This window comes from Heloderma suspectum, chromosome 15, assembly GCF_057233095.1.
Source record: "Heloderma suspectum isolate Gila_16-S chromosome 15, 16-S_ref, whole genome shotgun sequence".
NCBI lineage: Eukaryota > Metazoa > Chordata > Lepidosauria > Squamata > Helodermatidae > Heloderma > Heloderma suspectum.
Genome location: NC_139472.1, coordinates 16,763,941 through 16,791,839, shown reverse-complemented (window position 1 = coordinate 16,791,839; position 27,899 = coordinate 16,763,941). Strand labels below are relative to the sequence as shown.

The following is a 27,899-nucleotide window of genomic DNA, read 5'->3' as shown; positions in this document are numbered from 1 at the left end:
CAGATTCTGAACTTAATAAACAGCTGGTCACTCAGGGAAGGCCTCTTGAAATAACAATGACCTCAGGAGCCACTGAAAGCAACACAATGTTGGTGCCTGCCTGACCTCTGCAGACCTGGAGCTCCACAGGAAGGGGGCCACCACACTGAAGGCTCTTTTCCTGGTTAGGAGCCATGTTGGTTGATTGCTGGTCGCAACGGAGCAAAATTGGGGTTTTTTTTGGCATACACCATGATTGGTTGGTGGTGTGCATTGCTTTGGGGGTAATTAGCTAGAAGGAGGTTTGGTGTTTCTAAATAATCAGATCAGTCACAACATGGCCATTGCAGCATTAGGAGGGCACATAGGTACAAGCAGGAATGTATGGATTGTGTAAAATCCATTCTGTCTGTGTTTCCTGGATTGTCAGCCGCCTTTCATTCCGCAGCCTGCCCATCAATGCAATCGGGGTTTTTTTTTAGTTGCTGAATTTCTACAAATGCACATTTGTGCAAATTTGCATGTGCAAAATGTGCAACATCCCCCCAAATTTTCATTTCTATGCTTTAGTCTACAAGGAAATGTGCATTTTTGGCTACACATTTTTTTAATGTGTATTTTTTGACGACAAAATTTGCGCAAAATTGGGAAAGTTAGAAAACCGGTCTGCAAGTTGGCGGAATCTGCCTGACAGGGGAAGAGCTGGTCTGCTGCGGAATCCCCCAGCCAGATTCATCAACATCCAAACTCATTTGGGCCTGTTGCGGATTTCTCCGACATCCCTGGGTGCACGTTATCAGTGAGGTCCAGAAGGTGCCAAGAAGGTGAAAGTGGGTTACTGTGGCTTGCTTGCCAGAGCTGTAGGAGATGGGGGCAGGGAAAGGGGGCCTGAGTGGGTCACACATTTAGAATTGTGGGACATGAGGGGGCTGAGGTTCAGGAGGGCACCCTTCTAGGTATAGCCAAGCCACTCCATTGTCTCCAACTCAGGGCTGGGTGAAGTTTACCCATATCACCTACCCAACTGTGCTCACACAACTACCTTTGTTTCAAATCTCTTGAATTAAGTTGCAGCTCTCACTTGCCCACTGTCTCACATCTCACTTCCTTACTTCCAGGCGTGGTCGTAACTGACCTCCCACCAAATTCTGGCAATCAGAGAAAGAGCACTAAACTTGTTGGTGTCAGTTGGAGAGAAATGTGCCATATTTAATCCAGTGTTGCACAGAAATGTGGATGTTCTCCACCCCTTCACCCAAATGCATCAAGACTTCTCGGCAGCCACTGCTTCTCACGGTTGGGATCCACAATTGGCCGCGTGATGGGCCGCTGGCGGATGGCATGCGCTGAAATTGGAGGCTTGGTGTAGGATATGGTATAGACGCTCTTCATCACCCCAGGCCCCTTGTGAGTCCATTTTTTCAGAAGGTGCTCAAAAAGGCCATAGTTACTTGGAGGCTCTGAAATGGGAAATGATTTTAGAAGTCATGAGATAAAGAAAGAAAGAAAGAAAGAAAGAAAGAAAGGTTGCAGCTTACATTGAATCACACATACATTTATTTGTTTGTTTGTTTATAACATTTCTTGGCTGCCTTTCAGAGCAGAAGCCCTTCCAAGGTGGCTTACAGCAATAAAATCCATAACAGTTAAAATATTAAAAGTGATAAAAACATAAAAAACAATAAAAACCAACAATAAAACCAGCAACAATGTTAACAGCAGTACCAGCAACAATAGCAGACATATCATGAGAAGGCCAAGGTAAAATAATACGTTTTCAAGGCCTTCTTAAAAGTCCGCAGTGACGGAGCATAGTGGACCTCCAATGGCAGCTTGTTCTGAAGTTGTGGTGCCACTGCAGAGAAGGCCGTCTCCCTTGTGATCACCCACCTGACTTATTGCATGGGTGGGCAAAAGAGAAGGGCCTGTCTTTCTTATCTTAAAGTGCGGGCAGACTGATATGGGTGAATATCACAAGACAGCTTTATCAATAGGTGTTGTCCATGGTAGCTGAGTGGAATATGTCTGGAAGCAATTGACCTCTGAGCACTAGATTCTGCTGAGAATCCACCTGGGATGAACATCACCTTCATGATGTACGTGCCATCACTCTTGCAGTAGATTTTTGGTCTGATCCATGAAAAAAGATCTGTTGCTTTTAACATCTGTTGATAAACAGGGGAACCTCCAGAAGTTTAAGAGGGGCATCATTTTATCAATGGGAAGTGGGGAAGCCTTGACACCCAACAACGCCAGTTCCAGGTTTTGGAGGGCTCTTGGGCAAGACCAGGTCATAGTCTGAAGGCACAGGAGGCCGCCACCTTGCTGAAGCTAAGCAGGTCTGGGTCTGGTCAGTGCTTTGGGGGGAGACCGCCTGGGAACTACATATAGACACCTTGAGTTCCATGATGGAAGGATAAGGGGGAAATGTAAATGGAGCACATTTTCCTGGCATGATGCTGATGAGATACGCTGCCAGTTTAGAACTGAACTTAAGAATCTGCCGCAGAAGGAGACGTCAATGACAGAATCATCATCAGAAGAGACCGCAAAGCCCATCAGTGGAGTTGACATTCGTGACGAGAAATACCCACTTCCCAGACAGCTACTGCCCCACCTCCATGCTTGAGTTGCCCCCTTTCTTTTTCTGACATGCAAGCACATACCGACAAGGGGATAGTCTGTTTTCTCCGGAGTCCATGCCATTTTGTGCCCGTTCCATTTGCGAAGTGGAGGCAGCAAAGAGTTATAGCCATGCCTGTTGTATTGATCATCATACTGTGTTACTAGGTTTCGGTGATTTGCTTCTTCATGATGGGTCAGTAGATACTTCCTTGGCAGGCCCTAAAATACAACATGTGGTATGTTAACGTTGGTATTGCTTCTCCCTGAGCCCAATGTGGGTGAATAGAGGGGGGGCAGCATGGTGTCCACTCCTGGGGGAGAAAGGGCAGATGGACATATGTGAGGATGCATGATGTGTTGACATACTTGTCCACATTTGGGTGGAGCGTAGGACTATGTGGGACCGTTCCACCCAATGCAACCTCCTCTGCTTGGCATCAACCCTCCTGCTCAATGGGATGAGTGTGAGTGGAACTGGTCACTCTAGGGCAGAGTAGGGTTTGTTTGTTTTTACTTATGACCCCGATTGGCACTGGAAAGCAGGGCTGTTGGGTGTTTTTTTGGGCGGGGGGTACTCTACACTGATTCTGAAAGGGAGTTGAGGGCAATTGGTATAGGTGGTACTGATGTTTAGTAGGTTGGTCACAACTAGGGATGCCAGAGAAATCCACATGGAACCAAAAAAGTTCAGATGTTCATGAATCTGATCTGCAGATCCCATAACAGACCAGATTTCCCCCTGTTGGGCAGATTCCATGGACTTGTGAACCAGTTTTCTAACTTCCCTGAATTTTGCTCAATTTTTTTTCAGAGAAACACACACATACACACATGGCCAAAAATGTGCATTTCCCCCACTGGCTAAAGCATGAAAATGCACATTTCACGGGGAGAGAATTTGTGTATTGTGTGAGAATTTACTCAAAATTGGGAACAGAAAAAAATCTGATTCCATAGATGAGCAGAGGATGGAAAGAAAAGCAATTGACAATCCATGAAACACAGACGGAATGGAGTTTATTCATTCCATACACCCCTAGTTGTAACATCAGGGCAATGTGGGGAAAAGACCAGCATGCCACTCACCACTGAGCACCTAGAGACCCCATTGTGGAGAAGGGCGTTCTCTATACTTGTCCTTAAGGATTATGGCCCCCAGGGATGGGGAAAGGAACCCCCTATTTGAGGCCTCCCCAAAGCATTCACTCAAAGTCTGGGGCTTGTACTGGGGGGTGGGTACTGATTGTGCCCAGGGCAGGGAAAACCTTACCTGTAATATGCAGGTGATGGGGAGGCAGCAAGGTGAGCCCTGCCTCCACCTCAGCTGAGTCCTGCAGCGCTGGCTGGTTCTTACTCCAGACCTTACTTGTAATGAGTTAAATGAAGTTGTAGCCCTCATTAGGGATGGCGTGGGTGCCCGATTGGTTCCACGAGTCTGGCAGATACCCATGCCCCCAAGCCACGCCCACCGAGCCCCTGCCCTGCTCACCCCCCCCCCCCCGTGCTCACTGAGCCTTCTGCACTCAATCAGGACCTGTCCACGAGTGGCCCATTTACATCTGTCATCCTGCGCATACGGGCTATTCACGGCGCCATTTTGCGTAAGACCAAATGTGCGCATATTCGCGATTCCCATTTTCTTCTGCAGAATGGAGCTTGTGGCGCTCGCAAACAGGTCCCAGATGAGTGTGGACAGCTTGTCAACTAGCGAGGAGGTCAAATACAGGTCCAGGGGTGCACAAGTGGGTGAGGAGCTCAGCGGGCGACCAAAGAACCCAGATCGGAGGGGGGATGCCTGGCCATCCCTAGCCCTAGTGCACCAATACCCATCTCTCATGCCTTTTTCTCCCAGGTGTGCACCCAGTAAGGATAGTGCTGCTTTTGAACACCCTTGTGGCCAAAGGCTTGCAACTGCCTGGCCCCTGTCATTACTTACATCCAGTTTCTTCATCATTCTCCTTGCTTCCGTTCGGTCTGGTACCTCAGTTGGGAAGCAAACGAAGTCCCGTCCGTAGACGCTTTTGCCAGTTCCCTCATGATCTCTTATAAACTAAGCCAATTCAGACAAAAGGCAAGTCACTCATTTTGAATCAAACATGGATCATTCACTCACCTGTTGTTGTTGTTATATTTATATCCTACCTTTTTCCCAATACTGGGACTCAAGGTGGCTTTACAACATTAAAACTTATACAGTTAAAGCATATAAATAGAAAAATACAAAAGTCAAAAATATAATTAAATCATCTATAATATTAAAATTGTATAAAATACCAATTTTTTTTTAAAAAACTATGACAATATAAACCATAGCTTCTATCCATCATGTTCTCTCGGGTCGAGACTATCTATGCCCAAAGGCCTGCTGGGACAAAAAAGGTTTTGCCTGCCGGCAAAAACATATCAAGGAGGGCACCACTATCACTTCCCTGGGGAGGGAATTTCCAGAGCCTTGGTGCAGGCACCGAGAAGGCCCTCTCCCGCATTCCCACCAGGAGAGCCTATGATGGTGGCAGGACCATGAGAAGGGCCTCCCCTGAAGATCTCGGGGCACAAGCAGGCACATAGGGGAGAATATGGTCTTTCAGACCTAGGGGGCCAAGATCAAAAAATAAATTTAAAAATCCCAGCTCTATCACTCTACAATGATGGGGGTGGGTCTTCATTTTGTGGGAACTGAGAGACTTGTACTGACCTCGCAAAATTCCCACATGGACACACACACACACACACACACACACACACACACTTTCAACCCATGGGACTGCTTTGAAGAACAAGGAAGTATTACTCCTAGACAGGTTGTTTAACACACACTTCCAACATCTTCTATAATACATAATTACTGCTGAGCCAAATTTCCCCTGTGGCTGTGGCAAACATTTTCCTCCAACCATGGGGGCATTTTCATTGAGGAATGTACATTGAAGAAAAATTTGCATGTAGTTTTAGTCCGTTTCCCTAAAAGTATGCATTTTTGTACACACTTAAAAAAAAAAAAAAAAAGTCCCAGGAGAAATAAATACATAATATAAGCCTGGCATCCAACAAGCTCTCAGTGCTGGAGAGAAAGTTCCAAGGTTGGTGCCACCACAGGGAAGGCCCTGTTGTGCCCCACTCTCATCTCACTTTGGACAGAAGGCTCTCCAAGGCAAATCTTTATGCATAGGAAGGTAGGTAGGAACAAATTGTGAGTCAAACCATTGGTCTGTTCAGAAAGATATGGTCTACCTGACTGGCAGCGCCATCTCCAGGGTTTTCGACAGAGGACTTTCTTAGCCCTACCTGGAGATACTGCTAGGGATTGGATCTGGAACCTTTTTGCATACAACTTATCTGCTTTACCACTGTGCTACAGAGCTACAGAATGAAGCTTCTAAACCAAGCCCTCTGGGTTTCCCCAGTTGGGCATGCCCCCTGTCCTTGGCCTTACCCCCTTTTCCTCATCATTGATGGTTTGGTGGTTTCCAGCTTTTGTGCAGCCCCCACCCCCATTTTGAAAGGTTGAATTGCCTCTCTTGAGGCATAGTTGCTGGTAGGGATGTCAGAGAAATCCGGAACAGAACCAAGTGAGTTCGGACTTTTATGTATTCAAACCACGGATTCCACAGCAGACCGGCTTTCCCCCTGCCCAGCAGATTCCATGGACATGTGGACTGTTTTTCTAACCTTCAGGAATTTTGTGCACATTTTGTCATAGAAATATATATATATATTTAACATGCCCCCAAATGCACATTTCTCCCATAGGCTAAAGTGTGAAAATGCATATTTTGGGGAGATTTGTGCATTTTGTGGGAATTTGCATGTTTATGCACAACAATTTTGTGTAAATTCAGAAACTGAAACAACAACAACAACAACAACAAGCTGATTCCTTCAGTGGATGGATGACAGAATGAAAGGCGCCTGACAATCGGTGAAACACAGATGGAATGGATTTTGCACCGTCCATATATCCCTAACTGCTGGCAGTAAGACCTTGAAGCTACAATATTTAAGCATTTTTGGTCCTACCCTTGTTGTCTTTGCAACATACCACTGGAATGTTCAACATACCACTGGAATGTGCCCCCCAAGAACTTATGTGAAATTGAATTTGGGCCTTTGGCTGAAAGAGGTTCTCCCTAAACCATACAGAGCTTTATAGGAATGTCTCCCTAAACCCATACAGAGCTTTATAGGAATACCAGGACTGGGAATGGACTGGGAGCCACTGTAGAAGCATTCAAATGATGTAATATGTCCCCTTGAACTGTACATTTGGTGGTGATGCTTCCTAAATACCTCTTCCTTCCCCACTCCCCAGGGCTTCTCTTTACTTAGTTTTCTTTTCTTTCCCAGACATACCTCTTTTCTTTCTTCCAGCCAGTTTCCGATAAGTACTTTAGTAGAATATTTTGGCTCTGTTCTCCAGCTGGGAATGTACCAATCCTGAACATCTCTGCATGAAGTGAACATGATTCTTGCACATGCTTTGGCAAAGAGCAAACTCAGAAGGTCCTACACTTCCATCTATGTGCGTGCACAGCAAGACATTTGACCTATGGCATGCCTCGATCTCAGGTTCTCTATTGTTGACTGTCCCCATGGTAACCCTCACGGCAACACACGATTCTACCTTAGTGAAATCAATGCTGTTATTCCACTGAAGTCAATGAAACATGTGAATGCATGCAAGCAGAAGGGGGTGTCCACAGCTTCTTGTGAAGTTGGGTTTAGTGAGATATGGTTGTAGGATTACTATCGGATTGATGTGATCAAGTCTGTGTATGGGTGGAAAAGGGGTGGAGAAATAAGTCAGGTTTGATTGTGCTAAGTTTCTCATTTTTCCCACATTAAGTTTACCCCATCCTGTTTCCACAACAGTTTTTTTAAAAGTCCAAATGAAATCAACCCTGAGTGCTCACTGGAAGGACAGACAACAGATACTGAAGCTGAAGCTCAAATATTTTGGCCACCTAATGTGAAGAGAAAACTCACTGGAAAAGACCCTGATGCTGGGAAAGACTGAAGGCAAAAGGAGAAGGGGACGGCAGAGGATGAGATGGCTAGATAGCATCACCGATGCAATGAGTATGGACTTGAGCACACTCCGGGAGAGAGCGCAGGACAGGAAGGCCTGGTGTGCTATGGTCCATGGGGTCACGAAGAGTCAGACATGACTGAACGACTGAACAACATGCCTTTTTGTACACACTTTCCCAATATATGCATTTTTGCAAGTGATTTCCCCTAATATTGGTTTTGTGCACACTTTCCCCTAATATATACATATTTGTACACTTGCCTCTATTGTATGCATGTGTGTGCTCTGTTCCCTTTATTATACACATCTTGGTGTGGATTTTTTTTTAACATTTGCAAGATGTATCGCAACATTTGGGAAAGCATGACGATCATTGTATCACTGCATTCTGGTTTGTGCAGTGACATGGGAAGTGTGAATTTGGTAATTTCACATTTCAGCACAAACCCCACACATTTCTTAGCCATCCCTAGGGCAGAAAAGTATTAAAGGCGACAGAGTGATTGCTTAAAGTTGCTTCCTAAGCCCTATTCAGGTGTTTAGCTTGCTCATATGAAAGCTAAAAGGGTAGCAGGAGTGAGGGTATGCAGGTAAGCCTCACCCCAGCATCTGACCTGCTCAGTCTCTGAACTTGCTTTGCTAATGAGGAAGGTCTAAAGGAGGCCTCTACTCAAGATTTGCCTCTTCTTCTTTTTTAATGCACCCTTTTAAAAAATTGCATTTTCGCACTTTAGTCAATGGAGATGAACTTGAACAAAAGTGTGCACATTTCCCATTCAAAATGAGCACTTTTCCTGTTCAAACAAACAGAAAAACAAACAAGCACGATCAAAAAATGGGTAGACGGTTGGTTGGACTAAGCTGAACTTAGGCTTGGATGATGTCAGGAGGCCCTAGCCGGCCTCTTTCAGTCTACTCCAGTAGCCAACTCCAGACACAGACAAAGGATTCTTTTCAAGGCTTTATTCCTTTTACGACTTAATAACTCTATCTCTATCACCAGCGACTAAGCTATGAACAGCAGAGTAATCTATGCCCCGGGTTGGAAACAGTTGGTCCCCATTTGAACGAGAATCACTTGCAGACCCTGAACTTATGGGCTAGGGAGAGTCCCTCCCCTTTTCCCTTGGGTCCTCTGGACACAACCGTTGCTTGTGCGCCAAACGGGCGCTACGCCTCCTTTCCGTGCCCTCCATAGCTCGTCGCTCTTTGCGTCTGTGTCGAGCATCCAGCCAGCCCTCCTCCCACGTTCTTTCACTCCCAGTACCGCTATCTATGTCTGGAATGCCGGCAGGAGGAATCTCTGCCAGCTGCGGCGCCTGGGAGGGATGAGCGCCTTCTATACAAGTCCTCAGTCTGAACTGCATCCTTGCTGCAGCAACATCTCCCTAAGAGCTCCGATCTCCAGTGCAAAACCTTCCAGAACTGGAGAAATGGTTACCAGGGAACACATGTACTAAAGTGCATTGATAAAACACCACAAAGAAAGCAAACAGTGTTACTGTACACTCCCCTACACTGGCAATAGGCATGTGCATATTGATAAAATGCTTCCCCCCCCCTGCAAAAGCAAGCTTGATGTGATTGTATGTGTTTTATGGATGTGCAGAAGTGAATGTGAGTGTCAGTAAAACACTGCACAGAAAGAATCTTGGTGCAATTGTCCCCAAAGTTGCATCAAGCTTTATTTATTTTCTTGGCAGTGTTTATCAGTGCACAAATACTTTACAACAATGTATTGGGGGTGGGACAGGGGGAGGCAAATCAAGGGAAGTACTGCCAGCTGTGGTCATCTGCACATTCTTCAAGTTGAGAATCAAGTAATCTGAGAACGTCTTCTGCTTAAACCAGAATTCAGGAGGAGTGACACTCAAGGCACAATAAACAAGAGGAACAAAGAAATGGAACAGGGAAATCCTGTTCTGTTAGTCTTGCCCACCCTCAGGTCCCAAAATACTGTTGGGCTACAACCCCCATCATCCCTGACCATTGGTCATGCTGGCTGGAGATAATGGGAGATGTAATCCAACAACATCTGGGTGCCTGAGGGTGGGAAAGGCTGTTATAACTAAACAGCAAATATGAATTTAATTTCTAGTTGAATCAGGAGAAAAGACAGCCACATTCCCTCCTACCCATCACCTCTGGTCTTATCTTCTACCCCCTGCCTTCACCTGCTAAGTGGGGAAATGGCTGAGGAGACCTCTGGAGGGTATGAGTTCAATCTATACTTAGTCATGCTTAGAGCAGAGCCATTGAAATCCATAGGATGGGTGAGTCAAGATTACCTCGAGTCCCATTGATTTCCATGGGTCTATGCAAAGCATGACTAAGTATGGATCCAACCATATATGTGTAGCATGGCATTCAATATACTCATGCGAAATAACAAACAAACCACTTATTGCTTATCTGTAAAAACATCCAAGCTTTTCTAGTACTCAGGATTGATTTGGCAAGGATGTCTTCTTCTACCCTACAAGACCATCCACAGACACAATGTTTCCATGAGAAGAAGCCACAAGACAAGAAACAACTTAGCCGTACTTTATCCCTGAAGAGCAGCACACACAGTTTATTTATTCCATTTCCCATCTAAATATCTCAAATGTCAAGATGCAGTGAGAAGCTTTTGTGTGTGTTTTATAAGCTCTTTATGAAGTTGACGATCTCATTCATCCCTTTTTTCCCAGATGGAAAACTGAGCCAGTCCCTATCAAAGAAGTTTATGATCCCATGGAACCCATTTGTAATGTGGTACCAAGTCACTGCTATGCCATTGTCCTCCAATCTCTTCTTGTAAAGCAGTCCATCATCCCTCAGGACATCATATTCACAGGTCACAAGGAATGTTTCAGGGAGCCGGCGAACAACAGCATCTTCAGCCAGAAGTGGAGAACTTTCCGGTAAACACAGGCTCTTGAGTATCTCACAGACCTCATCCTCACCGCTAACAGTCACAGGGGGCTTGTAACCTCTGCTCTTAAATTCTTTAGGGATGTTGTCTGCACTCAGCCATTTCCTGTAGTGCAGCTTGAGGTGTACAGGAACATGAGAACCTTCCAAGACCTCTTCAAGGAGTGAAGCATCTCCATTCAGGTACTGCAACACGTAAAAAGCCAACCGCTCCCGATACAAAAGGGGCACAGCTCGGTTCTGCTGATAGGAAGGCAAGTTGAAATCTACAGCCTGCAGGCCAGGGTAGATGAGGATCTGAGCACGGACCTTTGCAAGATCTGGTCTGTTCACTAAGGTCTGGCAAACTGCGGCAGCAAGGTTCCCACCGGCACTGTCACCGGCTATGATAACACGGGCACTGTCCACCCCATAGTCTTCTGCAGCCTCCAAAAAGTGAGTGGTGGCAGCAAGGCAGTCATTGATCTGGGCTGGATAGGTGTGCTCAGGGGCCAGGCAGTACCTGAAGGAAAGGCAATTGAGACAAATTGGAAACAGTGTTCATCTGTATTTGTTTGTGGTCAGAGCAGGCATAGCATTTTATAAACCTAAGGAAGCTGGGAGAGGAGGAAAAGAGAAAGAAAGGGCAGAGGGTCTTCCAGAACATCTTCTAGAAGTTCATAGTGCCATGTTTGATGGTGAGGAGAGAAATGTGGAAAGTGAGGAGGCAGCTGTCGGGATTCCTTTAACCCTCCCCTTATTTCAACACCAAAGACAAACACACAGGAGAGGCTTCAGTCTACAGCTTTTAATCCATTACTTCACAGGGTCATACAGATGCAAATTCTCAGTGACTCTCAATCTACAAAGGGGAACTGCCTTCAGGGGAATTTGAAAGGCAGTTAAGAAAGTTGCCCACCATTGAAGAGGGAGGCAGTCTCACTAGCCTAACTTATGGGGGGGGGATCCTCTCTCCCGTGAGGCTTCTGAGCACAGCTTCTCATGCAGGGCCAGTTGGGTAGACCGTCTAAGTTCTGCCCCACCTCCTCTCTGTTTGCTCTGCGCCTGCACCTGGCATCTATTAGATCAGACTCTCCAACATCCCCCACACACACTCCTTCTGTCCACTGTCTCTCACAGGGGTGTGTGAAGAGGAACCCTCATCCTCAGCCAGCTGGGCACTTCTAACCTGAGAAGCTGGGCCGGTCATGTCTGGACTAGCCTGGGAAAACACCTCCCCCATGTCTGGCGGTTCTCCTTCAGAATCTGAACCGCTATCCCACTCCCTGTGCTCAGAAACAACCCTGACAGCAGGGTAACTAGATATGAATAAGAACATGGCATCATAGAATCATGTAGTCGGAACGGGCCTTGTTGCCTGCCTAGCAAACCGTCTTCCGCTATATGCACCAAATTGCCCCCTGAGATCTTCTGAGGAGGCCTTATTGGCCTCTCAGTGACCAATAGCATGCTGCCAGGTATGGCACAAAAGTGGGCTTTCTCTGTAGAAGCACCCACCCTTTGGAACGCTCTCCCACATGTGGTCTGAGAGGCAGAAACTTTAGAGAACTCTTGGAAATGCCCCTGTTTACTCAGGCTTTCCCTGCTATGTGAATGCACTGCTGTGTTTTATGGTTTCTGTGATGCTTCTAATGTATTTATTATTTGATATTGCCTTGATGCTGGCTTTTATGTCGTATTGTATGTGTTTCTTATGTCAACCACTTAGAGAGCTTACACTATCAAATTTAAATGAATAAAATAATAAATCCAATTTAACCCCCTGCTCCATGCAGTAAAGCCATAGCTGAAGCTTTCCCAACAAATGGGTGTGAACATCTGTATTTTCAGAGAAAATATGTTTAGAAATGGATATTTTGTGAGAAAATGGGCTGGATCCAGACCTACTCATATTTAGGGTAGACCGAGTGAAATCAATGACTATCTTATGTTCCAGTTATTTCAACAGGTCCACCCTAAGCCCATTGACTAAACCTGGTTCCAACCCAACATATTTACAATCATCATCATTATCCTTATACTGCCTTATGTCTGGGCACCACATTTTAAGAGGGATGCAGACAAACTGGAGGGGGTTCAGAGGAGGGCAACAAAGATGATCAGGGGACTGGAAACAAAGCCCTATGAAGAGAGACTGAGAGAACTGGGCCTGTTTAGCCTTGAGAAGAGAAGACGGAGGGGAGATAGGAGAGCGCTCTTCAAATCCTTGAAAGTTTGTCACAGAGAGGAAGGCCAGGATCTCTTCTCGATCATCCCAGAATACAGGACCCAGAATCATGGGCTCAAGTGACAGGAAGCCAGATTCCCGCTGAACATCAGGGAAAACATCCTGACTGTTAGAGCAATATGACAATGGAACCAATTCCCTGGGGAGGCAGTGGGCTCTCCCCCACTGGAGGCCTTCAAGACGAGGCTGGACAGCCACCTGTCAGGGATGCTCTGACTTGGATTCCTGCACTGAGCAGGGGGTTGGACTCGATGGCCTTGTAGGCCCCTTCCAACCCTACCATTCTATGATTCTATGTGCCAAAAAGCCATCAAGGCAGTGTCCAACAATTTAAAACAATAAAAACCTGAAACAATATAAACAAGAATATAAAAAACCAGTAAAAACAGTAAAACTAGGGATGTGTGAACCCACCCCCATCTGGGTTCTCCGGGAACCCACCCAGCCACTGCTCCCACTCGCCAGTCCCTGGACTGCGCTCGACTCCCTCCTGCACTTGGCGTGTGGCCCGCACTCACCCCGGCAGCCTTGCTGAGCTCTGCAGTCACCATTTTTTGAAAAATAAAATGGTGATCGCAAAAATGCCCATATTTGCATATGTATACATTTGCGCATTCTCAAAAATGCACATTTTCGCACAAATATGTGCATTTCTGCAATTGCCATTTTATTTTTCAAAAAATGGTGACCGCGGAGCTCGCTGAGGCCACTGGGGTGAGTGTGGGCCGCTCGCCAAGTGCAGGCAGGGGGAGAGTGGGGGCAGGCGCTCGCCGAGTAGGGCTTGGGGGTGCAGGCAAGGGGGGTTCTGCCAGATTCCCAGACAGAATTGGGCAGCACTATCCATAATTAAAGCTGTACGTTTTAAAAGGCTGAATAGAAAAAAAAAAAAAAAAAGATGTGTCTTTACTCCTATTCTAAAGGTCAAGGATGTGGGGGGGGGGAAAATGTAATTCTTGAGGGAGCCCATTCCACGCTTGGGGGCCAACACAGGAGAAAGCCCTTCCACATGTGATTGACAAACCAGCTTGTGTGGGTCATTGCACCCTCAAAAGGGTCTCTCCTGTATGGCTGTGAGAGCTGGACTATAAGGAAGGCTGAGCGCTGAAGAATTGATGCTTTCGAACTGTGGTGCTGGAGAAGACTCTTACGAGTGCCCTGGACTGCAAGGAGGTCAAATCAGTCCATCCTAAAGGAAATCAAACCTGACTGCTCATTGGAAGGACAGATACTGAAGCTGAAGCTCAAATATTTTGGCCACCTAACGCGAAGAGAAAACTCTCTGGAAAAGACCCTGATGCTGGGAAAGACTGAGGGCAAAAGGAGAAGGGGACGGCAGAGGATGAGATGGCTAGATAGCATCACCGATGCAATGAATATGGACTTGAGCACGCTCCGGGAGAGAGCGCAGGACAGGAAGGCCTGGTGTGCTATGGTCCATGGGGTCACGAAGAGTCGGACATGACTGAACGACTGAACAACAACAACAATAACAAGAGAAGTGGTCCCATAGGCAGACAGGTCTTAAGCTGCTTAGGGCTTTAAAGGTTAAGACCAACACCTTCAACTGAGCCCAGAAAACAATGGGCAACCAGTGCAGGTCTTTCAGGGCAGGTGAAATATGGTCCAGATACTGTGCACCAAATGTGATATGGTGCACCGGTTCACACAATGCAATGTGAATATTTGTACAAATTCTCTTTTTAAAAATGCAGATTAATGGGGAAATGAGATGGAACAGGCTTATGGATGAACACAGGTGGAAGTGACATGGATGAGAGAGAGGCTTATCACCCCCCCCCCCAAAAAAAAGCCATCTCAGTGTGTTAGGTTAGGCTGCTTGTCTGCTTCAATAGGAACCTTCATTGCCTTCTTCTTCAATTGGCCTTCAGTCTCCAACCCTGGTCATAAACTATCCCACTTGGTTGCATTAGTTAGACTGCTTGGCCACCTGCCATCACCTTCTGTACACTGCACATTGGAAGTGTAGAATCATAGAAGAGTAGGGTTGGGAGGGGCCTATAAGACCATCGAGTCTAACCCCCTGCTTAGTGCAGGAATCCGAGTCAAAGCATCCCTAACAGATGGCTGTCCAGCTTCATCTTGAATGCCTCCAGTGTGGGACAGCCCACTGCCTCCCTAGGTCAGGGGTTCCATTGTTGTACTGCTCTAACAGTTAGGAAGTTTTTCCTTATGTTTGGCCGGAATTTGGCTTCCTGTCACTTGAGCCCATTATTCCGTGTCCTGCACTGTGGATGATCAAGAAGAGACCCTGGCCTTCCTCTCTGTGACAGACTTCCAAGTACTTGAAGAGTGCTTGAAGAATGCTATCCTATATTCTCCCCTCAGCCTTCTTTTCTCAAGGATAAACATGCCCAGTTCTTTCAGTTTCTCCTTGTAGGACTTTGTTTCCAGTCCCCTGATCATCTTCGTTGCCCTCTTCTGAACCCTCTCCAGTTTGTCTGCATCCTTCTTAAGGTGTGGTGCCCAGAACTGGACACAGTACTCCAGCTGAGGCCTAACCAGTGCTGAGTAAAGGGGAGCTAGTACTTCATGGGATTTGGAAGCTATGCTTCTATGAATGTAGCCCTGATTAGCATTTGCCTTTTTTGCAGCCACATCACATGGTTGCCTCATATTCAGCTTGCGATCTACAACAATTCCAAGATCCTTCTCCCTTGTAGTGTTGTTGAGCCACGTATCCCCCATCTTGTAACTGTGCATTTAGTTTCTTTTTCCTAGGTGCAGAACTTGGCATTTATCCCTATTAAATCCCATCCTGTTGTTTTCTGCCCAGTGCTCCAGTCTATCCAGATCACTTTGAATTTTGTTTCTGTCTTCTGAAGTATTAGCTATCCCGAAATGTGATCAGCATTCCCTGCACCTCCTCCTCCAAGTCATTAATACAAATGTTGAAGAGCGCTGGGCCCAGGACTGAGCCCTGCGGTACCCCACTCGGCACCTCTCCCCCAGTTTGAGAAGGTCCCATTGATCAGCACTCTTTAAGCCCGATTCTGTAGTCAAGTTTAACAAAAGAACAAAAAAACCTAGACACATCATCCATTTCATGAGCACCAACTAAAATATCCCAAAATAGCAAGCAAGCTTTTGAGATCCCCTCAGCTCTTCTTCTTTTATTAATAGAGGAGTCAACATCTTGCTCACTGCTTTGGGATTTTTTAGTTGGAATTAAAAGTATGACACTCCTGTTTTTGGACACACACACCCGGCCCCGCCTGCAATGGACTAGGAGATCTACCAGCAGCTGTTGTCTTATACTGGCTTAATGGTCATATTTCCCCTCAAAAATCCTGGGAATTGTAGTTTGCTGAAGAGAATTCTGCAAGAGATCCCTGCTTCTCCCCAAACTGCAGTTCCAAGACATTCCTGGAGAGATTGAATTACTATTAAACCAGTTTAAAATTGCAATTTTATGGATCCTGGGAAGGCATCCTAGAGACAATGGGATAAATCAGATACCCTCTTGAGGGCAGAGAGAGAGAAGTATACCATAGAATGGGGAGATCTGTCCTTGGATCCCCCCCTCCCCTTCCCAGCTCCCATGGAAATTTCTGCAGCCCGTACTTCTCCAGTATCAGCCATCTGATGTCAGAGAATGTGAAAAAGGAGGCATACCAGGTGTATGTCAGGAGCTGGCCTGGGAATGGTTGTGGATCTGATGGATCCATAGCACTCCTGGCCCTAGACACACTCCCAAATTGGCCAGCAATTTATACCATCGCTAGAACTGGCATAGTTTAATTCTCTTCCATTGGTTTCAGTGGAAGGGAATCAGGTTGTTTTTTTTAATGGCTTGGTAGGGGAAACATGGGCAGAAACCCAATTTCTCCTTCTCCTCTGCCAGCATGAGCTCAGCAAGGCCTTGGATATCTTAGAGGCTGCAACATCAGTGCTCTCTATAATAAAGCTTAGAATTGCGCTTCCCACCTGTAATCCCCTTCACTCATCTTGCAGTGGTGAGTGTCTGGGGTGGGTGGGTGTCAGGGGTGGGTGGGTTGGTTAAGCTTGCTCATGTCTTCAGCCTCCCTCTCCCTGATTTTATGACATGACCTGGGGTCACAATGACTTGTGAAGGGTACTCCATATTTTAGGGAATGGGTGGGCGGAAAGTAGATCTCCAGTTGATTTGGACTTCAACTCCCAATGTTCCTAACCATTGGCTATGCTGGCAGGGGCTTCTGGGAGTTGAAGTCCAAAACACCTGGGAATCTACCTTCTCCCCATCCTTGTTTTAGTTCAGAAGTCCCACAAAAGAGCGACATCCATGCTAATTAACACACATACATGGTGTTTGCACTATCTTATGATGCCCTGCATTAATATCTATCTATCTATCTATCTATCTATCTATCTATCTATCTATCTATCTATCTTTATCTATAATTTCCAGATTAATTTGAACAAATATATAATTCAATAACTAAACTGCCTTTTAAAATAACTGTTTCAAAGTTATTTTAGACTGTTTCAAAGACCAGGGAATACAGAACACCATAACCAATAATCTGTACATGAAGACTCTGCAGAAGGGATGGTCATTCAAACTTTTTTCATTCAGTTTACATTTTTAAGCAAACCAATCTGATTCACACTTCCCAAAGTCACATGCAGATTGGCACACAGTAGTTATTTAGATCATGCATGCCTCCAAATTTTACAATGCAGTTCTCAGCTCAAAAAAAGTTACAAAATGCATATAAAAATGACTTTTAAGATAAAAGGTGCATATTTTAAGAAAAATTAATTCAATTTCAATGTTGTGTGTGTGTGTGTGTGTGTGTGTGTAATGGAATGGAATGGATGTATGAATTAACACAAGTGAATCTGATCTGTCCGTCTCTACTCTTCAGGTGTGCAAGTGGTATGACTGGTGGTGGTGGGTGGGGGGAATGCAAAGCCCCTGGTCCCAGTCCATTCTGTTCCTTTTTTCTACCCTGCATTCCACCCCTCTTGACTTCCTGTTTAACTAGGAGAGGTTTTTTCCTTGTCTTTTCTTTATTTAAAGAATGATGGATTCCAAATGTACTTGTTCCTCTTTGAAAAGAAGAGTAGGGAGACATTCACTTGAGGAGAACTTTGTAAGCAGCCATTAGTGAACCAAGTTGCTCTTTGCAGATAGACCCAGGAACAGGTATGAGGGCCACATTTGGGGAGGGACCCCACCATAGCTCAGTGGTACACCACATCATATGCAGATGGTAGGCCTCAGGTTCAGTCCTTGGCATCTCCACTGAGGGCTGGGAAAGACCCCTGTCTGAAACCCTGGGGAGACACTACCAGTCAGTATGGGCAATGCTGAGGTAGATGGTCCAATATCATTGAATGGACATGTTCAGATGTCCCTGTTTTGGGTGCCTGAATTGCTCCATGTCTCCTAGGGGTGACTGGAGGGCTGTAGACAGTTGTAGCTCATGGCTGATCCACCATTAAGCTCTCCAGCTTGACTGTCACGGAAGCTGCTCTTCCCCAATGTTCTACCAAGTTGTTGTTCTCAGTCTACACAAAATGACCCATCACCAGATTTGAAACACATTTGCTCTGACTTACCCCACAGACGCAACCACCGATTCACTTTCTCTGGCCAAATAGCGGCAGATATTTTCATGAGATCCTGAAATACAAATATTTTCAAGGCTGTCTTATTAATGAATGGATGGAGAGAGGGAGGGAGAGTGATATGTTTTAAAGATCTGATCACATACTTCTCACCCCCTCCCAAATGCAATGATCAATAAGAACATAAGAAGAGCCCTGCTGGATCAGACCAAAGGTCCAACTAGTCTAGCATTCTGTTCACACAGTGGCCAACTGGCTGTCAACCGGAAACCCGCAAGCAGGACATGAGTGCAACAGCACTCTCCCTGCCCATGTTCCCCAGCAGCTGGCGTACACTGGCATACTGCCTCTGATACTGGAGGCAGGTCATAACCATCAGGACTAGTAGCCACTGGGGTTGGTGGTGGGGGGACAGCCATCAGATATGCCATGAAGATAACCTGAGAACAAGCTAGGAAGAAACTGCACATGATAAACGTCCTAGGGATGTAAAATCAATCTATTCCTTCAATAAGGAAGGTCCAAATAAAAATGCTCTCATAGCAATCTTTTGATCTATATCTCAAATCAAGCTTTTTCAAGGACATGGGAATTACTTCCCAATGAGTGAAAGCAAGAGCTGAGATAAGGGTTGACAGGAGTTATACGGGGAACAAAAGGCAATGGGTAATCATCGTCATCGTCGTCTCGTAGGCATGCAGAATGCCAAAACCTAGCTCCCTTGGGAAGCCTACTGTAGCCATTTTGTTTTCTAACACTGCAATCTTATATATGTCTACTGCAAAGTATGTCCCATTGACTTCAGTATGACTCATTTCCAGGTAAGCAGGATTGCAGCTTTAGGCATGCACCTGGAAATAAGCCCCATTGAACTCAGTGGGGCTTACTTCCCAATAGGGATGTACAGATGTTGTATAATCCATTCTGTCCGCATTTCACAAATTGTGAGGTGCCTTTTGCTCTATCGTCCACTCATTGGCAGAATCAGATTTTTTCCAAGTTCCCTCATCTGCAAAAATTTGCACTCGCGAAAATGTGCAAATCCCCCCAAATGCCCACCAAAATGTGCATTTTCAAGCATTAGCCTATGGGGGAAATACACAATTTTGGGCCAGTGGTTTTTTATTATTTAATTTTACATCTTTTTCTACAACTAAATTTGCATGAAGTTCCGGGGTTCGGGGGAACGGTCCTCAAGTCCGTGGATTCTGTGCAACTTGGGGAAAGCAAGAAATATAGAAACATTCATAGAAATCCAAACTCATTTGATCCATTGCGGATATTTCTGACATGCAGACATGCATAGGGTTGCCCTGTAAGTAATAAAGATTTCAAAGATCCCCCCCCCCGAACCAAGAAAGCTAGAAGCCTGTCATTTCACTGAACAAAAGTTTGATTTCTTGAAAGGACAGAGTTTGCATTAGATATTGGAGTTGGAGCCCAGACTTCTGAGAGATACCTGTAGAACATACCTGTAGGATATACACAGACTTAATTATAAAATGGTAAAGAGGGTGTCTGTGTGTGAAACAGTATATATGCTGAGAGGCATTATCTTCTCCATTCAGCATGCTGTGTGGCACTTGCTTTCCAAGCAATATCCTGTTTTTTAGAAGTAGGGATGGCGGAGAATTTCTCCACGAATCTCTGGGAGGCCGAATGCCAACGCATTCGGCCCCCCGAAATGGTTGGGGAAATTCTCCGCCACCCCCCCGGGATGGGTCTTACCTCTGTCGAATGTCCCTCTTGGCGGCGGGTCCTGGCAGCGGTTCGGCGGTGGCGGGGGCAGCGGCCGGTCTTCCGACCAGCTGCCGCTGCCGCCATTTCCCCGTAAAGTAAAAAAAAAAAATGTGATAGGCTACGTAACGATTTACATAGCCTATCACGGCTAGATTTTCAAAGTCAGCCGTGATAGGCTACGTAAAGATTTTACGTAACGAAATTGTTACGTAGCCTATCACGTTTTTTTTTTTCAATTTACTTTTTTTATTTCACGGCCAGGGAGACAGGGCACTCCCCACCGGCCTGAATTTCGGTGGCGAGGGATGGGGCGCCTCCCCCCTGGCCTGAATTTCAGCCAGGAGGAGCGGGGTGCCTCCCCCCCGCCAAGAACTTCGGGGGGAGAACCGAAGCACCTCCCCCCCACCGCGAAGCAAGCTGCAGGACCAGGTAAGGGACTTTCGTCCATCCTTATTTAGAAGTGCCAATCACCCAAATTCAAGCTTGCTGAAGTTCTCCAAATTCCATCTTGAAGCTGGTTCTAGACCATATCAGAGTGTGAGGTGGGGGGGGGGGGTTGCATGAAAATCCGTGTGTATTTTCATTCTTTTTTTTTCAAATTTACACATCAATCCTGCACATTTTTCAAATGTACATATACTCCTCCCATTGATTGAAGCATATCTGTGTGCATTTTTTAAAAGGACGCTTTTTTAACGCACGTTTTTGAAATGTATGCATGCTGTTGAACACATTTTATTTTGGTCTGCAAAACATTTTACATGGGCAGAAATGTAAATGTCTTCACTTGCAGAAAGCGTCCGAGGCTGTGTTCAGTCCAGAAGATGTGAAATATGTAAAATCCTGATCAAAACCAAACTGAAATGATGTTCTCATACATCCCTAGTTTTTAGCAATGTATCAATGTGATACAAAGAAGATAACTATGAGAACATTTGGACAGCTTTTCTTGAAATAATAATAATAATAATAATAATAATAATAATAATAATAATTGTTGTTGTTGTTGTTGTTTACATTTCTATACCACCCCAGAGCTGAAGCTGTCTGGGCAGTATACAGAACTTATGCATTGTGGTCAGCATCCAGTACATTTGTTGTTCCAATATATTAGGGATGTACGGGCTGTGTAAAATCCGCTCCATATGTGTTTCGCGGATTGTCAGGAGCCTTTTGTTCCGTCATGTGGAAAAATACATAAATAATTATGTAAGTATTTACTTAAGTATTTACATAATTTACCTTAGTACGTAACATTTAGCGTATTGTCCCCCTTTCCATTCAAGGTTTCCTCAGCAGAAATGTACATATTTTCCTACAAATCTATATGCATAAATTTTTGGAAAGTAAAAAAAAATCATCCGAAAGTCCACGGACTGCACGTGGCCTACAGGGGTCATTCTGCAGCAGTTTCCGCAGGTCAGATTCTTGGAAATAAATATGAGCTCATTTTAGTCCATCTCCAATTTCTCCAGCATCCCTACAATATATATGCTCAAACACCTTAACCCATCTGTCATATGCCCTCCTTCCCTATTTTCATTCTCCCTTTTTAGTTTTTTTTAGTTTTTTAAAAGTGTTGCTTTATTTGTATTGTTCAAAAACAGTGTGATGCCCATTGATGGCACAACAACAACAACAACAACTCAGCTCACCCTCAGTCCTCCTTGCCAATTAATTGAGTTGGACGGCATAGAAATTGGTATCTCCTACGCATCCTGGCAATACATTATTGTAAACAGCAGCCTTCCCCAACTGGATGCCCTCCAAAATGTTTTGGATTTGATCCAAAAGCCACAATATTTTTGGATTTGAACTCCCTTCAGTGCCAGCAGCATGACCAAAGGCCAGGGCTGATGGAAGTTGTAGTTCAAAACATCTGGAGGGCAAGGATGCTAAAAGAAAAGATGGGAAGGGATGCTAATGAACATAAACTCCTGCTAAGATCCTTTATGGAATATAAGAAGAAAATTGGTTTCCTTATCAGGAGATCTCTATGCAAATGCCCTTGGCAAGGGCAGGGAGGGGGCACTTCATAATTCATTCTGATTATGATTCAGAGTAAGTTCTGAAGTAACTCACGGATGCTTCCGAACACCCAGCCACCGCCATGGAAGTAAACAATACCCCTCCTTCGGCCAGCAGAGGGAGCTTTCGGCTGGTAAATTCGTACAGGAACATGCTTAAACTTCACATCCTTGATGAAGAGCGTGGGATCTTTTCCTAGTTTCCATCCATTCTTCACAAACCGTATGAATTGGATTTGTTTGCAGATATGTAGATTCTCCAAAATCCTTCCCTTTTGAGAGAGGATAGGGTGGGATAGGAAAAAAAAGAAGTCATGTCCATATATTTATTTGAGCAGTCGCCCCCAAGCTGGTGCCTTCCAGATGTTTTGAACTACAAATTCCATCTGCTCCAGCCAGTATGGGCAATGGCAATGGATGGTGGGACTTGCGGTCCAAAACATCTGGTGGGCACCAGGTTGGGGGAGGCTGTATTAGACAATTGTTGTTGTTCAGTCGTTCAGTCGTGTCCGACTCTTCGTGACCCCATGGACCAGAGCATGCCAGGCCTTCCTGTCCTGTGCTCTCTCCCGGAGCGTGCTCAAGTCCATATTCATTGCATCAGTGATGCTATCGTATTAGACAATAGCTCAGGACATATTTAAACCATTATCAAGACATTCAAAGTCTAGGACATTTCATAACCAAAATTATGAAAGGGCTGACATACATCTCCTGTGAAGAAAGCCTAAAGCATTTGGGACTTTCTAGTTTGGGGAGAAAGATGAGCAGGAAGAAGTGACAGAGACTTCTAGCATTATGCATGTAACCTCTAACTTTGGGAGTGCAGCTCCCATTAGCCCTAGCCAGCATGCCCAACAGTCAGGAATGATGGGAGCTCTGATCCAAAACATCTGGAGGGCAGCAGTTTGGGGCAGAGGAAATGGATCGAGAGAATGTTTGCTCCCTCTCTCAAACTATTGGAACTCGGTCATCCAAACTGAGAGGCACTGGATGGACTCATTGGGGGCTGGACTCGATGGCCTTGTAGGCCCCTTCCAACCCTACTATTCTATGATTGATTCTATACTATTCTATGACAAACTAAAGCAAGTTGAAGAATTTGCAACCAAAAAAGATTATGAAAGCCACTGGTTGAGAAAGACTTATAAGGAGATTAGATGCATTTGAGGAAGAGGAGGAGGAGGAAAAGCAGGAGGAGAGTCTACGAGTGGCTAATGGAATGAGGTGTGGAATGAGCTCCCTCGAAAGGTTCACCTGGAACCTATGCTGTACTTCTTCCGGCGCCAGGTGAAGTCCTTTTTATTCTTCCAGCATTTTAGCTCCCTAGTCTTTAACTTTGATGTTTAAAATCTGCATTTCAAATCTCTGCATTGCTGCTAGGTTTTAATCTTGCACTCCCCGCCATTCCTTCACTCAGATTCAGGATACTTCTGAAATTCTCTTTATCCAAATTTCTCCCTGGATTGTGGAGTTCTGGATCGCTTGGCATTGTTTCCAAAGTGTGATCAGTTTTGCATTGTTATTTATTTATTTATTCATTCATTCATTCATTCATTCATTCATTTAGCTTGTTTGTTTCTGCATGTTTTGCAGAGAACTGTGCCTGCACAGCTTGCCACAGATTTTCATTCCTTCAGTTCATTTGTATCCCTTCCTTATGAACGCATTTATCTTGTGTTGATTACATGCATCTATGTGATGGCCCCTTCGCATGAGTAACACATGAAAAGGGGCTTTAGTTAAACCAGAATTCAGGAAGAGTGGGATGGAGGAAACCGAAAACCAGAATAGCAACCTCCAAAGCACCTGGCTTGAAGCCACTTTTTCTGCTGTGGACTTTGGAACGCCTGTTTTCATTTCCCTCCTAGCAAACATGCATTTGGAACTCAGTGGAGGAGGGAAAGCAGTTATGAGGGGAGGGCGGCTGGAGTGCAGAAACTGTGGACAAGGGACAGAAAAAGAGTTAAATGCACTTCTTCTCCCCATCACTTCTCTGTCCAATATTTTCCTCTCCCGAAGTTTCTTTCTGCAAAGATTTGCTCCCACAGCGTGGGACTGTTCTTTTGGTGTGTGTGTGTGTGTGTGTGGGGGGGGGTGATGTTCAAAAGGAGAACTAACATTAGGGAGGTGGCGGGCTCTCCCACACTGGAGGCATTCAAGACGAGGCTGGACAGCCATCTGTCAGGGATGCTCTGACTTGGATTCCTGCCTTGAGCAGGGGGTTGGACTTGATGGCCTTGTAGGCCCCTTCCAGTCCTATGATTCTAGGATTCTATGATTTCTACTTCTAAACCCCCCCCCACCAAGATTCCCTCAACTCACTTCAGGAAAGTTCCACTCTGGCTGAATCCTGGATCCAGGCATCTCCTGAACCTTGAGAATTAATACTGTCCAGCCAACATTTTTTCTGATCTATTCTATCAGTATTGTTTTAACTTTAATTAACAAGGTCATTTCTCTCTCTCTCTCTCTCTCTCTGTCCCTCCGCCCCTCCCCAGACATTCTTCTCTCTTCTCTCTTGTTAGATCCCTCCCCCCCTGCTTTGAATCTAGTCTACCAATTCTCCATTTACAGGGGAGCAGGGGGGGGGTGCCATCTTGTGATGCCCACCTTAGCTATTTTAAAGAAGGCTATGGGGTATAGGAACTTCCCCCCATTTCATTCAAAGTCTAGAATTCACTCACCAGAACAGCAGTGCCAATCAAAAAGGCATGAATCATTCGGAGCTTTGCCGGATGTTCAACTCCAGGAGGGATCTCGGAGTTGGTGGCATCAAAATAAATGCTCCCCACAACCAGCAATATCGCAGCTGCGATGAACACAGCCACCACTAACACCAGGAATGCATAAAGAAAACCCATTTCGTAGTTGCTCGGGGGGAAATCTGGCTTCGCCCTTGCCTCCTCACAGTCCTCGGGTGTGATTTTATTTCCTGTTTTCTTCTACAGTCACATAATCCAGATCATCAGCACAGGCAAAAAAACATTTCTAATCTCCTCCCACGCCCTTGGAAAAAGGCAGCTGCATTCTCTTGAGGGCAACTATGACCCTTGATCAAACATTTCGAGGTAGCTGGCGTCTCCTTTCCTTACACAACACAGCTTACTGGCTGAGAAAGGGATGATGCATATGACAGTAACAAATTAATTCGCTCGTCCCCGTGACTTTGAAGCTGCAGCTCAACAGGTGAACGTAAAGTTTTGTTCTCAGCACAGTTTAATGAGATTGGAAAGATTAAGTATTGCAAAGAATATGGCAACATGTGTCTTAACAGGCTCACAGACTGACACGCCTGTTTTCTCTCTCTCCCAGCTCAGTCAGCCAGCTCAGGCATTGGCCATGGTGGCTGTGGATGATGGAATTTGCAGTCCAACACATCTGGAGGGCAGCAGGTTGGGAAAGGCTGATATGGAAGAAGCCTTGGAAGGATCAGTACTGCCACTGCAAAGGAAAGTCCTGCCTCTCCATCCTTTCAGAAGGCGGGATTGCAAAAGCCCTATCAGCCCCAGTGCTGAATTCCATTTTGGAGAAGCTTTCAGATTCCAGTGGTGGGTTGGGACAAAGGTAAAACGTGGGTGGAGCAGAATGCCTAAGGGGCAGAGCCAATACCACCACATTGGTGCAGCTTAAAGCTCTTCTACCAATTGTTAAGCCTTAGGAGAATTTGCTTCTTTGCAGTGTTGTATCAATGCATACTCGTGCGTCTGTAATGAAGGCCACAGGAGAGACATGAACGACGTGAAGGGACTGAAAGCTGTGCCATGGTGCACATGTGCAATATTTTTTTTCCCTTGTCTTTTTCTTATTTAAGGAACGGTGGATTCCTAATGTACCTGTTCCACTTTGAACGGCTTGGGGCCAGGTTACCTGAAGGATTGCCTCCTCCCATATGTGCCTGCCCGGACCTTAAGATCATCCTCAGCGGCCCTTCTCCATGAGCCCCTGCCAAAGAAAGTGAGGCGGGTGGCTATTAGGAGGAGGGCTTTTTCTGCTGTGGCCCCCCGGCTCTGGAACCAGCTCCCTGGCGAGGTTCGCCTGTCACCTACATTGTATTCCTTTCTGTGCCAGGTGAAGACCTTTTTATTTTCCCAGGCATTTTAGCATTTCAGCTTTCTGGACTTTTAGCTTTGCTGTTTTAAATCTGTATTTTAAACTCCTGCACTGCTGCTAGGTTTTATTGTGGTTGTATTGTTATATTGTGGTTTTAATGTTCTTTATATTTTAAATTGTTTTATTGTGTGTTGTTTGGTTTTAATTTTTGTGAACCACCCAGAGAGCTTCAGCTATTGGGCAGTATAGAAATAAATAAGTAAGACAGACAGACAGACAGACAGGCTAGGGAGACATTCACTTGAGGAGAACTTTGTAAGCAGCCATTAGTGAACCAAGTTGCTCTTTGCAGATAGACCCAGGAACAGGTATGAGGGCCACATTTGGGGAGGGACAGCTTCATTTAGCTTAATCTAAAAACTTTATGGCCGCAAATGGCATACATTTGGTAGCATGTGACAGGTTTGCACGGCACTTTGAAGATGAAGTTGCTCAAATTCATCATAGATTTGGACACCGCAATTAATGCGGTTCCATTAACAGGGGCGTCCAGAGCACTGTCTGGTCCAGTTTTATGGGATGAGTTTCAGCTGTTGAGGTCCAAGAATGTGGACAAGATGCTTGGCCCAGTCCAGTTGACTGCCTGTGTGCTTGACCCTTGTCCTTATTTATTTGTTTGTTTATTACATTCATAACCTGCCTTTTCTCCTCCTTAAGGAACCGGAGGCGGCATACATTATCCTCCTCCTCTCCATTTTATCCTCACAGCAACAACCCTGTGAGGTAGGTTGGGCTGAGAATCTGTGACTGGCCCAAAGTCACCCAGTGAACTTCCATGGCTGAGTGGGGACTAGAACCCAAATCTCCTGACTCTCTGTCCAACACTCTCGCCACTACACCACACTGGCTGTCATGGCTTATGCCGTTCACCACTTATTACAACTAATAAGGAGGAGATATCCAGCTGGGTCCAGGAGGTTGTAAATTCCTTCTTGAGAGATGGTGCTGGCCTCTTTAAAAGAGCCAGTAATCAGGCCACTCCTGAACAAGCCTAACCTGGATCCAGATGGTGTTAATAACTATAGGCCGGTAGCCAACATCCCCTTCCTGGGCAAGGTGCTTGAGTGGGTGGTTGCCAGCCAACTCCAGCCACTGTGCAATGAAACATTATCCAGCTCAGGGGTCCCCAACAGGGCTCCCAACTGTGCGGGTGCACGTGTGAGGCTTTTGATGGTGCCCTCGAGGTGATCTATATGTATACAAGGCATATCTGCAAACTTCCTGGTAGCTCTATGTTTTTAAGTTTACGGATCTGGTTGCTCTATTTTTTTTTTTTAAGTCTATGGACCTCTACTTGCAGTCTTGACACATCCCCTTGCTCTCTGACTGGCCAAAGTAATAAGTTACATTGTCCTTACTCCCATTCTGTGCCTGCTAGGAGCAGGTGTGAGCGGTGGATGGCTGGGTCAGAAAGGAAAGGTAAGTGTTCTGCATGAATGCAAAGCAGCAGTACAGGGATGGGAACCAGTGGGCTGGGGTCTTTTCCATCTGAAAGGGGAGCAGAGGCAATGAGAGGGCATTTCCTGCCTGCTTGCTCACCCTCCTATCTGCGTTTTTTTGGAGTGAGGGGGCTGGTGCTTGGTCTCCAAGCCTTTATTTTTGTGTGTTAGGAGGTGTGGTACTTGTCCTCTGTGCCATTCTTTTTGTTTGCTGGGGGTGGGTAAAGCAA

General features: G+C 45.6%; 2 protein-coding genes across 2 annotated transcripts; both read right to left on the bottom strand.

Moving 5' to 3' along the window:
* Window positions 1–1,169: 1,169 nt before the first annotated feature.
* On the bottom strand, window positions 1,170–7,195 carry CFAP107 (cilia and flagella associated protein 107). The gene is made up of 4 exons (XM_084821677.1): window positions 7,112–7,195; window positions 4,541–4,654; window positions 2,646–2,823; window positions 1,170–1,439 (listed from the first exon to the last, which is right to left on the bottom strand). Exons 1-4 carry the CDS (start codon window positions 7,193–7,195, stop codon window positions 1,231–1,233), a joined length of 585 nt encoding a protein of 194 aa, XP_084677803.1. The 3' UTR covers window positions 1,170–1,230.
* Window positions 7,196–8,312: 1,117 nt separating this feature from the next.
* LOC146335415 (arylacetamide deacetylase-like 4) lies at window positions 8,313–25,084 on the bottom strand. The gene is made up of 4 exons (XM_084822275.1): window positions 24,805–25,084; window positions 22,173–22,389; window positions 18,342–18,405; window positions 8,313–11,051 (listed from the first exon to the last, which is right to left on the bottom strand). The coding sequence occupies exons 1-4, from the start codon at window positions 24,979–24,981 to the stop codon at window positions 10,277–10,279; spliced, it is 1,233 nt and encodes a 410-aa protein (XP_084678401.1). The 5' UTR covers window positions 24,982–25,084; the 3' UTR covers window positions 8,313–10,276.
* Between the last annotated feature and the right edge of the window lie 2,815 nt (window positions 25,085–27,899).